Raw genomic sequence first — 13,591 nt, 5'->3', positions numbered from 1 at the left:
TGGCAACACAAAATCTTTATATGTCATAAATACATATACCTAACATCTGAAACAAGTACTGGTGCCTTAGTTTATGTGAATCTAGATCATGAAATGTAGCAAATTTGTTTAAAAAAAAAAAACGCTTCAACTAACGTTATTGGCACCCAGCACAGTGAAACATACACATTGTAAATTTAGCCAAAAGGTTATGTTTCATACATTCAAAATTTCACAACCTACTGTGTAATGATAGGTAAAAAAGAAAAGCAGCGCACCTTGGCCCAAAATGGCTGATGGTCTTTCAAAATGTTACCACGCCCCCCTAAATTGGAATAATACAAAAAATGTACAAGACTAAAAATAAATGCAATAAAGGTCAGAATTAACATATTGTATGCAACATTTATTAAAGTACCACAAACTGTCACAGCATCTGACATTTCAGCAATAGTCCCGGGCCTTACGGATATGTCCATGCCAATCAATATTAAAGGGACAAAATTTGGCCCGGATGTAGCCCAGGGCATGCTCTAATGATTAAGCTAGGGCGCCCGAGCCTGTGACCAAAAACAGTTTTGGCTGTAACATTTGAACCAGATGAGCTATAAATGCGGTGTCTATTTAATTAAATTATTATTATTAATTATTATATTAATTATAAATTAATTTGACCATTACAAACATGTTGGAATACTTATCATTACAATGGGGTGCGTCTGGTACCCTAATTTGCATTTCCAAGATGGTGGCTATGTTAAAACGAGTTATAACTTAACTTTTGACACTTTCAGTCAAGTCGATGCATGTATTTTAATTAGAAACACATTGGAATGTTCCAATTCATGATTAAAACTATCTAGAACACTCAGGTTTGCCATTATGGTGTACAGCTTCATCGCTGTATGCACCTAAACCATCCACTCCATGTGAGCTCCCCACGACGGAGCCCGCGTCTTCCTCACCAGCCATTTGCAGCATCTTGTTGCATACGTTAAAATATCTGAGCATTCGAGAAGAACACATCATCAGTGCATCAGAGTAGTCAGAAACGAGTCTCATGGTCGCAGCTTACGTATTTCCTGTAGGCGGACTCGACATAGCTGCAGGGTTTAAACCCTCACCAGGCGCACCTCTTCTACTACAGTGAACGGTAGAGTGACTGATGTCATTCTGCCTCAAGTCAAACGTTACTCTTTTACCTGCTTTTTACTAACACTAACATTACAAAGATGCCCAGAACATTGAGATGAACCTGTTTAGTTTATGGCTGCTCGAACAGCAATGGCAACATTCCAAAAAAAAAACAAAAAACGGAATGTCAAAATATCCAGAGACCAGAGCCATTGAGTAATGGTTGAGACGAAGCAGTGAAAGGTCATACTAAGCATTTAAAGTAGCATTTAAATGACTCAATGGCTCTGGTCTCAGACCCCGCGGTGGATATTTTGACATTCCGTTTGTTTTGTTTTTTGGAATGTTGCCACTACTGCTGGAGAATAAACTAAACAGGTTCATCTCGATGTAAGCTGCGACCATGAGACCCGTTTCTGAATTCGCCCCAGGGTGTCAAGGTGTATGAATGCCTTGTTTAGCATGTAGAATAGATGACATCATCAAACATCAAACCCAATGTCCACCTGGTATGCAAACTGAAAGGGGCCAATGTAGTCACTCACCATCGGTGAGTGACGATTTTATACATGTGGTGGGGAGCTCAGAGTGGAAAGTAGGCTTTCTAATAACACAAGCCACCTTTGTATTGGTGAGTATAGGTAAAACATATTTATATTTCCGCAACAGAGGAGAGGCTGGTCTGCATTTCATGCGAGCGCAGGAAGACAACAGTCCCATAGCTCTAATGAAGTCATTAGACTAGATCTATACTATTACTATACTATACTATACTATACTATACTATACTATACTATACTATACTATACTAGACTATACTGTTACGCCAACACCTATGTATGGGCGATTGGGCGTACATACTGTAGGTGGTTCTGGACAACTACCTATCCAATCAACTCGACATTGGACATGCGCACATGCCGAGTTTAAAGTTGGTCGATTTTCGAGATACGTCTACTAGATGGACCTGTATGCACGTACAGAGATGTTGTGCATTCATTTTTTAATACTCCTATCTGTATCAATAGGAAGGTGTATATTAGAGTGTTCTAGATAGATGTAATCATACATCAGAGCATTTCAATGTGTTTAAAATAGACACCACGTTTGTCAAAAATGTCAAAAGTTCACTCGTTTTCACGTAGCCATAGGGTTCCAGACACACCCAATCGTAATGATAAACAACTCTGGGGGGCTCTCCCCCTCCCCCCTCTCTCTCCCCACCGGCCCCTCTCTCTCTCTCTCCCCCTCCCCCCCCTCTCCCGCCCCCACTCTCTCTCTCTCTCCCTTCCTCCCCCCCCTCTCTCTCCCCACCGGCCCCCCTCTCTCTCTCTCTCCCCCTCCCCCCCTCTCTCCCGCCCCCCCTCTCTCTCTCCCTTCCTCCCCCCCTCTCTCCCCCCCTCTCTCTCTCTCCCTTCCTCCCCCCTCTCTCCTCTCTCTCTCTCTACCTTCCTCCCCCCCTCTCTCCCCCCTCTCTCTCTCTCTCTCTCTCTCCCTCCCCCCCTCTCTCTCCCTCCCCCTCTCTCTCTCCCTTCCTCCCCCCCCCTCTCTCTCCACCCCCCCCCCCCTCTCTCTCTCTCTCTCTCTCCCTCCCCCCTCTCTCTCTCCCTCCTCCCCCTCTCTCTCTCTCTCTCTCCCTCCCTCCCCCTCTCTCTCTCCCTCCCCCCCTCTCTCTCTCTCCCTTCCTCCCCCTCTCTCTCTCCCTCCCCCCCCCCCTCTCTCTCTCTCTCTCTCTCTCTCTCTGTCTCTCTCTCTCTCTCTCTCTCTCTCTCTCCCTCCCTCCCCTCTCTCTCTCTCATTTCTCACATTGCTTAAAGGAGCCTTCAGTGATTTTGGTGATTTAGAAAAAAAAACCTGGTCCACCCAGGTAATATGATGTGCACAGTGCACATGCACACGCTCTACAGTGGGGGGACGTGCAACGTTAGGCCAAAAGCACGTGCACCAAGGATTGGATGAAGGCTGGATCTAAAGTTTCTTTTACCCCAGGGGTTTTTTATTTTTTTTAACATATGTTTTAGTGTCAGTCCTAGTAGTACAAAGTAGTAGTAAGGTTGAAATCTATTTTTTGCAAGTAGAAATTAATGCGGGTGTTAGAGGGTTAACTGGGGACATATAAGGAACACCTTATATGGTCAGTGCACTCTATAGTAGGGAGGATTATATACAAAGTGATATCACCTTTATGACCATATTTTTTTTACATTTTTTTTAAAGTTTTAGGACAAAGGTCAAAGCACATCAAGGTGCTTTGCTGTCCTAGTGCCCTGTATCTGTGTACGTGTACACACACACACACACACACACACACACACACACACACACACACACACACACACACACACACACACACACACACACACACACACACACACACACACACACACACACACACACACACACAGCCACACACAGCGGTGGAGTTATGTTACAACCGGTTTCCATGTGAAATGTTGTCACATGACAGCTTTTGTGCATCACCTCACAACTATGGTGATGCATGCCTCAGTGACAGACAGCGCCTGTGCGTGAGTGCGCGTGTGCGTGCGTGCGTGCGTGAGTGAGTACTTTCCCCAGAAGGCAAGACTCAACTCATGTCAAATCAATTCAAATGAGATTTACTGTCATGAGAAAACATACGTTTGTGTCTGTCTCTGATTGGCTTACGCTGAAATCTTACCCTAGAACCAAATTACCTAAATCTCAGCCACTCCATCACTCCACAGATTGAACTCTGCTAATAAACAAAACGCAACGATTTACATTCAGACACTGACATTATGTGATTGTCTACAGTGTATTTCCTGTGGAAATATGTGACAATCGTGTAGAGTCTACACGATTGTCACATATTTCCACAGGTCACCAATTCCACCGTAACACCACCATGCTGGCTTGAGCCAGTGTGAGTCAGGGAGTGGCCGAGATTCTGCAAACAGCAAACATTTCCTCTCTTTTTTTAAGATTAGTTTTTGGCTTTTGTGCCTTTGTTGATAGTTACAGTGAAGACAGACAGGAAAGAGGGAGAGAGAGAAGGGGAGAGACATGCAGCAAAGGTCGTCATGAACGGGACTCGAACAAGCGACGAGCTGACGTGACAATAAGAGCCTATTATGTGGCATTATGTGGCATGCGCCTGGACTAGGCCAGCATTGACTGTTTCCTGGTGTATTGTGACTGTAATCTTGACAGGTTTCCTGAAGACCAAAGATGAGTCGGTGTGAGGAGAGAGAGGAGGAGGGAGCTGACAAACATCACATCCACAGAGCAGAGTCTCCATCTGTGTCTATGAAGATCATGAATAGGGATGGGTATCGTTAGGATTTTTTCGAGTCCGGTACCGATTCCGGTTCTGCTTATCGATTCCGGTTCTTAACGGTTCCCTATTTCGGTTCCAAAATGATATAAAAGAGGTCAAATGTTTAACAAAAAAGCTCAATGTCAATTTAAGACATGTAATGAATAAATAGTGTAACATCCTCTTCCTCCTCATTCAGTTGAGCCATTTGTGGATAATATAGTAAAAAAATAAATAGTATAAACTTAAGGTCAATTGTTTTTCACAAAGCTTATTTATTTTTAAGACTTTGATTTAAGACTAAGACAGATGAATAGAGTATAGAGTAGAGTAGTATAGAGTAGAGAAGCCACGTTTTCCAACTGTGGCGACGAAGCTTACAGCACCTGGTAATCCCAGGCGGTCTCCCATCCATGTACTAACCAGGCCAAACCCTGCTTAGCTTCCGAGATCGGTGAAACTGCGGAGGCTAGATAGAGCAGCGCCTGGTTAGCTTGTAGCTGGGCAGGTGAGCTAGTGAAAACTTCGGGCCGTGTTAGGCTTACGGTAGTGCTACGTTGGGCAACAGTAGATTAAGGGCCGATTCATACTCCTATTTTACCGCTGTTTCGGTGCTGTAGTGCCGAAATGATTTAGGCTCGTCAGAAATTTTCAGTAGCACCGAAGAGCCGACTTTAGGACGGTATACCCGCCCCCCCCCCGAACCTCAAATGACGTCAAATTGTAGGCTCTACAGCGCCAAACCGACCATTACTTTTTTTTTGAGCGACAAGAGCGATTACCACGGTCCATTCTGTTGCTGGCTCTCCGAGTAGCATGATCTGATTATAATCAGCTGTATTATGTGCGTGCGTGCGTGCAGGGTGTCACCCAATCAACAATCACGTGAGTAAGTTAGACGGGTCTGACAGGAACCAGAGAGAACCGAAATTGAATTATTGTAATGGGTACCCGGTACTCGCGCACTCGAGGACCCACCCCTAGTCATGAACCTCCTGACTTCAATAATCAACCTGGACCTCCAGATACAACGTATGTGAATCCTCCTATACAATTCAAGGTTCAATGCTGTACTTTATTCTTCCATATTGTGTACACTACAGGTACATAAGAGTAAAACTTGGCTTCCTTCAGACAGCAGCATTATATACACAACACTATAAAACAACTATGTGATCTCATGCTAAGTTACATGAATGACAAAAACAAGACATACTGTAATATCTAATAATGTTGTATCAATCCTGTTCAAAGTTAATCTACAGATTGTAAGTTACTGTGTGTGCAGTTTGTGAATGAAGTGGTACAAATCAGTGTGGTGTTCAGTACAGGCTGGCTGCTTGTGTGCATGTATAGTATGTAAACAGTAATATGTACAGTATGTGTACATTATGCAACAAGCCATGTTTAAACTATCACCCGTTATTGTATTGTATATTTAGTAAGTATTGTACAGTGACAACTAAAGTCTCTGTAATGTTTATGTTGTACTATTACTATAAAACTAAAATAAAGGGATTTAAGATCAATCTATATGGCTCTGCCTCCTACTGACTGCCTAGTCATAATCTGGTGTACTTGTGCCCCCTCTTGGCCAGGCCCTGTAACTACAGTATTTTACATGCCTAGTAAAACCACAACATAACAATTTATATAATGTTTTTTGCAATTTTAGTTCTCTTTTCGCTGCAATGTTGTGAGAGGAAACTAAAAGATGTTACCCTTGTATAAATAAAATGAAATGTAACAATAATACAAATAAAAAAAATAATTGACAATGTCATTCACACAAACAATGTTATGATTCCAGAAGTCTGCACCACAGAGCAGAGTCTCCAACACCCAGCTACATGTCTATGAAGAGTGACACGTCTAAAGGACTTCCTCATGACTTCAGTAATGAACCTGGACCTCCACACACACAGTATGTGAATCCTCCTGTACAATATACACACTATAACACTATACAATATACACATAACACACTATAACACTATACAATATACACACTATGGTCCTCTCCTCATTCACAAAGGAGAAATACGCCACAGTGTAACTGATGCGTAAACAGATGCGTAATGATATCGTATTTATCCGTCCGATCAAGCTGCGATTTGCTCCCGTGTTATTCAGGGAACCTGCATGGTGTAATCACTTCATTTGTGCGGATCGCTGAGTGTATCCTTTCCGCATTTTTCCCAAGCGATTCGCCTGGTGTCGCCTGGTTAGTTGGAACATCCACGCCCATTCTACACCATATAAGGCAACAGGAAATCTCAAAATCAGTCATCATAGCCTGCACAGAGGATTCCCAAACTTTAAATTATATACAACAGCCGCGATGAGCTTGTAGAGCAGTTAATTTTGACAGGAGGGTCTCTGTACGGACAGATCTTCAAGCAAACAGCGCGAGTTGTATATAATTATAAACGAAACTTGCCAACTTGGCACGCATTGCTTCACTCCTTGTTAAATGTCAGAACGTTAATAAGTTAACTGATGTTAGTTACTTTCACATAATGAGAAAGAAGTTAATTTGTATTGTTCAGCACACGACCAAATGCTTTATTACAACTCTGCAAATGATAAAAGCCCTTACTGATGAATGCACTGCAGGGTTATAATTTTTTTTACAATTGCACACTCGCCTGCAGAAGTAAAATAGACTTTTTTTTATCAGAGCTGCATTGATTCATGCGGGGAATAGATTAATATCATCTCACTGTCATCTGTCTGAATGCCATGTGGAGAATGGATTTGTTCTGATCATGGACACGTAGGCATATAGCTATTTAAATGTTCAACCATATACGGCGGGTAGCCTATATCCTCTTTGTCAGATCCTCTTCGTCAGCCTAAGTGCAGGTTCATTGCTAGCCCCATATGTTCCCTCTCCCTACGCTCATTCTGTAGCTCCGAGATGAGGTCACACACTGGGCCCCTCCCACCGCGTTTCAGAAACGGCGCAAGTTTCCGCAAACATTGGTTCTTATCCTTACCAAAGGAAGTTGGATTTTCTGGGCCGATCCTAAATTTGAATTAGTGTAAACCTGCATCGGCCCTACAAGTTTTGGATTAGAGGTCTGATAAGGATAAGAACCAATAGAGCACCGAAGTCTGACGTCACTTTCAGTAGAGGGCGTCAGTCCCCAGGTTCATGTATTTTTTTAGTTGCATTGAAATCGCCATAGGAGGATTTTTAGATTGCTTCATATAAGAACTGTGTTTGAAAAATAAACATGTCATCCCGGCCGCTTCACTCATATGGATATGAAGAATTAACTGACTGAGAGAAAACGCTAATGTTACTGCTACTGAATTAGTTACATTTTCGCTAGAAGCAGACTGTATCATAATGAGTGACTGACTGTCACAAACGATACAGAGACACCTCCCTGACAATAACGCCGAGACAGCTTGTTTATTTTTGGACCACAACGCTTATAGTAGACGATATTAAGATCACCCCATGTTATTCTCCATAGAGAAATTACTTCCGCGAACCAGGGGAATCGAAGGGATGAGCGAGTTACGTCAGGACTTCGGTGCTCTATGTTTGCGGAAACTTGCGCCGTTTCTGAAACGCGGTGGGAGGGGCCCAGTGTGTCGGAGCTACAGAATGGCACATATGGGGCTAGTTCATTGCATGATGTCCTCATTAAAATTATTTGCGGGACATTTGTCACCAAACTTGATTGATCTCATGATGAGATCAATGTAAAGCCCTACACAGCTGCCCATATTAAAATGAAGGTGAGCTGGCTTAAAACTATGACTGGCCGAATTGCACGCGCTGATGCAATAATGTGGCAGCATGCTGCTGTCCGCCCCCCCCCCCCCCCCCCCCCCCCCCCCCACACACACACACACACACACACACACACATTCACCGACAGTCAGACTGACTCAAGTAACAAAACAATTTAAATAGGCCTACTGCAGGCATTACTACACTAAACAACGTTGGATCCGTACAGTGCAGAATGCAGATAAGCATGTTCTTATTATAATTGTGAGTTTGTTTTTTAACATGCAGCGCGAGTCAGCGAGAGCCGATCTACAAGCTCACAACGTGTTGCACTGCGAGTAGAAAGCTGTCAATTGAGCAGCGCAATCGCGCATGCTAGAAATATCCTAATAAATAAAGAAAAAGGTGTCAGGCTTGCAGGGGCAGTTTCTGTATGGGACTCTAGGCTAACCTGCCTCTAGAATGCATGCATTTAGGCATAGCCTACAAGTGCATACAAGTGCACTCGGCTTTTATATATAGGCTATCATTTTTTTATGTGCTGACCAATGTTGGGGACACATGCCTATTATTTTATCTGAGATTTGGGAACCATTTATTGATTAAGCTTGAAGACTAAAGCCTTCTGAATAAATATACACAAGCGCATGCCTTCTACGCCATAGTGAGAGGTGGCGGAGCAATTTGCAGAGTTTCCGACCAACCAACGTCACCGTCAAGTTCACGGAGATATTCATGAATTCCAAATTAATGTGGGAATCCACGTAAATGCCTGTCCGCTCACGTTAAGCTCACGTTACGTAACGTTATGAGCGTAAACGCCTTTGTGAATGAGGACGTATAACACTATACAATATACACACTGGTCCTCATTCACAACAGCGTTCATGCTAATATCGTGAGCGGAGCGTGAGCGGACAGGCATTTACGTGGATTCCCACATTTCGTGGGAACTCATGGCCATCTCTGTGAACTTGACGGTGACGTTGGTTGGACGGAAACTCTGCTGATATCCGCGTCAGCTCCAGTGTGGTGTAAAGGGCATACGGCCTGCGTATATTTATTCAGAAGGCTTTAGTCTTCATGCTGAATCAATAAAAAGTTCCCAAATCTCAGATAAAATATGTAGGCATGTGTCCCCAACATTGGTCAGCACATAAAAAACGATAGCCTATACAAAAGCCAAGTATCACTTATATATCTGTCATGCATTATACAGTATGCCTACTGTATATGCATACATTCTAGAGGCATTGGTCAATGAAGTTAGCCTAGAGTCCCATACAGAAACTGCCCCCGCAAGCCTGAGCCTTTTTATTTATTTATTAGGATATATATATGCGGCTCACGATCTCAGCAGCCTTCTAGCCTACTCGCAGTGCAACGCGTTGTGAGCTTGTGGATCGGCTGCATGTTAAGAAACAAACTCACAATTAGGCTATAATAAGAACATGCACTTATATCTGCATTGTACAAATCTCACGTTGTTTAGTGTAGTAATATAGTAATGACTGCAGTAGGCCTTTTTTATAATAATGTATATTGGTCACATGCGGACGCCCCAGTGGCACACAGAATATATCCAACTCTTACCTTGATCAGGCTTGATGTTGGATCGGATGAAATATAGTCCAAAAACGGATTAATCCCACAAGAAAAGAAATAAAGAAAAAAAGAGCCAAAACCGCATGGTCCGGTGGATTAAATGTGTCCTGTGTTTCCAAATCAGACAGTGCAGGGCAGGGAATCAATCACCCCAGTAATCAATAAATCAAATAGGCCAAAGGAAAATGATCAGATTTTATAACCCTGCAGTGCATGGCAATTCATCAATAAGGGCTTTTATCATTGGCGAGTTTTAATATAGCATTTGGTCGTGTGGTGAACTGTACAAATTAACTTCTTTCTCATTATGTGAAACAGTAACTGTAACATCAGTTAACTTATTAACGTAATTTATTAACTTATTTACAAGGATTGAAGCAATGCGTGCCAAGTTGGCAAGTTTTGTTTATAATTATATAGGCCTACATGTAACTCGCGCTGTTTGCTTGAAGATCTGTCCGTGCAGAGACCCGCCTGTCAAAATTAACTGCTCTACAAGCTCATCGTGGTTCACTGTTGTATAACTTGATCTGTGCAGGCTATGATGACGTATTTTGATATTTCCTGTTGCCTTATATGGTGTGGAATGGGCGTGGATGTTCACGTAGGATAGAAAATATCCCAAGGATCACATAGGATCATATATCCAATCGACAGTGGTAAGTTTAGTTATATATATAATAAGGACGGATCATCATAAGTCTCTGAACGGATATACAATATTATATTAATGCAAAACAAATAAAGGAACAGAAAATAAAAAAGGAACCTATCTTGACACCTGTCACATCATCACTTCATTTGTGAGGATCGCCGGGTGTACCCTTTCCGTATTTTTCCCAAGCGATTCGCCTTTTTTAATGGAACATCTATAACATACGACAAATTAGACCGTTCCTCACCCGTTCCTCAGTCTTGTCAAAACTCGACTATTGTAACTCCCTCCTTACTGGCCTACCAGCATGTGCACTTAACACATTGTATGCTAGAGTTTTCTATTTGCTCAGGCTTGCTGGTGCTAAGCGATTAACATTGGACTTTTGAACTTTTTAGGGGCCCACAGCGAGGGGCCTCTTATAGCGAGAATCACATCGCATAAATAAAAAGTAGGCCAAACATGTCCACTTCAATTAAAAAAAAAAATTATGATTCTACCATCTTCCATTCTGGAGATATTGACCTTTTTCTAAAACCTGCTTTTGAAGGCACGCTGCTCGCTTGAAAAAACAGCAGAGATATGGAAGGTTGAAGTTGACAGACATTGACAGACAGATATAAAAATGAACACAAATAATATCATATACATACTACACACTGAATGAAAGCCCTGAATGTCTACTTTTAGGAGGAAAACAAATACACATGGTCCCATGTATAGTTTGTCAGTAATTGGCTATTGAATGCAGCTTGCGCCCACCAGAGAGGATTTCAGAAAATGCATGGACCAGAAGAACTATTATTCACAAAATAAGGCCTATAGCCTATAATCACACCCCTGTGAAGTGAGCAGTGCAATGTTGCGCAACATTGCACTGCTCACTTCACAGGGGTGTGATTTTCATTATTATTACAGTAGAAGTATTTTTCTTATGAAAGCAGAGAGTCTTCTGTTTCATACGGTATATAGTATGTACATTTCGCTATAGGCCTTATTTTGTGAATAATAGTTCTTCTGGTCCATGCATTTTCTGAAATCCTCTCTGGTGGGCGCAAGCTGCATTCAATAGCCAATTACTGACAAACTATATTTGTATATATTTGTATATTTGTTTTCCTCCTAAAAGTAGACATTCAGGGCTTTCATTCAGTGTGTAGTATGTATATGATAATAATTTATTTATGTTTATATCTGCCTGTCAATCTCTGTGACTTTAAACCTTTATAACTCGCTATGATAACTTCATGAGGAAATGCTCACTTCACAGGGGTGTGATTTTTATTATTATTACAGTATTAGTTTTTTTCTTATGAAAGCAGAGGGTCTTCTGTTTCATACGGTATATAATATGTACATGTCGCTATAGGCCTTATTTTGTGAATAATAGTTGGACCTGAACAACTGCATTCAATATCCTACTGACAAACTGTACATGGGATCAATATTATGTATTTGTTTTCCTCCTAAAAGTAGACAATTAGGGCTTTCATTCAGTGTGTAGTATGTATATGACAATAATTTATTTATGTTTATTTTTATATCTGCCTTCAGAACGATAGTATAACGGTGAGATGCGTTACTGGATCGGTGAGTTTAGTGGTTGAGGTTGACATGTCTGGACATGTTTGAGGAAAGAAGCACAGGAGAGAGAGATGATCAAATAACTGGCTGCTTTGTTGGACAACGCTATCTTCACTTTGTTTGGGCAAAGAAGCAGAGATCAGCGATGGAAAAGAGTTTTATCCACGGCAGATAAGTAATGACGTATTATCGAGGGACCGCCATGATCAACTAACTGCCTGGGACCGAGGCTACGTTGTCACCAGCCAATGCAGCCATCGCTATCCGTTGTGTGATTGTAGCCTTTTTATTCATTATAATTGCAGTGATAAGACCTATATCACAGCCGGGCGTCTCTCTCGATACCGTGGATATAGCCTACATCCACAATCACACAACGGATAGCGATGATGGCTGCATTGGCTGACGAAGACGTAGGCAGTAAGTTGATCATGGCGGTCCTTCGATAATACGTCATTACTTATCTGCCGTGGATATAAAGCTCTTTTCCATCGCTGATCGTGCTTCTTGCCCAAACAAACAAAGTGAAGACGCGATGGCGATCCACACAACGGATAGCGATGGCTGGTGAAGACTGAAGACGTAGCCAGGCAGTTAGTTGATCATGGCGTGTGCCGTGTGCGTGTTGAAAACGTTATGAAATGGCGATCGTTGAAGATTATTCTTGGTTTATATACTGGCAGAGGGCAAATCGACACGACTGCGTTATATCTTTTTCCGAGAATGAGAGAGCGGTGCAAGGCGATTACAAGGCGCAGTGTGGCCTGGGGCCAGGGAACTCAAACTGCAATGCGATCCGGGCAGAAGAGACTCAGACTCCCCCCACAAAGATTCCTCGGGAGAAACCATGTAGAAACAGGAGGGGAGGGGGAATCGAGTGTATTCACAGACACTAGACTACTACTAGACTACTAGAGTATGGGTAACTCCATTTTAGATGCCCTGACATCTGCGTTGGTCTATGCCGTTGCCGTGCAGACCCATACGTGTAATGGAGGCATTGGAGGAGGGAGCGTCTTCGCCACAGACAGACCTCTTTTCAGGAGGGAGGGGCTTTTTACTCCCGGATCACATATTGGAGCTTCCTGGAGACGATCGCTGTTATTTTCCTCGGTGTCCTGGAGCATAGGACGTTGATGTACAGTAAGCAATAAAAAAACGTATAAAACGTATACATACGCTTCGCGCGTACGGCGTTCGATATTAATAAAGCGTATGGATACGTTTCCAGCATTTTTTGTGTTAAGCCTCTCCAACTGATCCAAAATGCCGCAGCTCGCTTGGTCTTCAACCAGCCAAAATTCTCACATATCTCCCGCCTGCTCCGTTCCCTCCACTGGCTCCCGGTCGCTGCCCGCACAGAATACAAAACTCTGATGCTGGCATTCAAAGCAACCAAAGGTATGGCTCCCCCATATCTTGCAAGTATGATTGAACCCTACAAACCCTCCCGCGCATTCAGATCAGCCAACACAGGGAAGCTGGAAGTACCCTCACTAAAAACGCCGGGACAACGCTCCACACGTCCCAAACTCTTCTCCCTTCTGGCTCCAAAACTGTGGAATGCACTTCCCATTGCAGTCAGAAC

General features: G+C 42.7%; 1 protein-coding gene across 1 annotated transcript in view; it reads left to right on the top strand.

Moving 5' to 3' along the window:
* The first annotated feature begins 5,428 nt into the window (after nt 1-5,428).
* LOC310861390 (uncharacterized protein) overlaps nt 5,429-13,591 on the top strand; it is a 52,996-nt gene continuing 44,833 nt past the window's right edge. Inside the window, exons 1-2 of the mRNA XM_083768811.1 lie at nt 5,429-5,443; nt 6,222-6,335. Coding sequence (XP_083624937.1) covers nt 6,262-6,335 — 74 coding nt within the window. The 5' untranslated portion in view covers nt 5,429-5,443; nt 6,222-6,261. The remainder of the gene's footprint in view (nt 5,444-6,221; nt 6,336-13,591) is intronic.

The sequence above is a fragment of the Protomyctophum parallelum genome (assembly GCF_964188405.1).
Source record: "Protomyctophum parallelum genome assembly, chromosome: 7".
Taxonomy (NCBI): Eukaryota; Metazoa; Chordata; class Actinopteri; order Myctophiformes; family Myctophidae; genus Protomyctophum; species Protomyctophum parallelum.
This window is presented reverse-complemented; position numbering and strand designations above follow the sequence as displayed.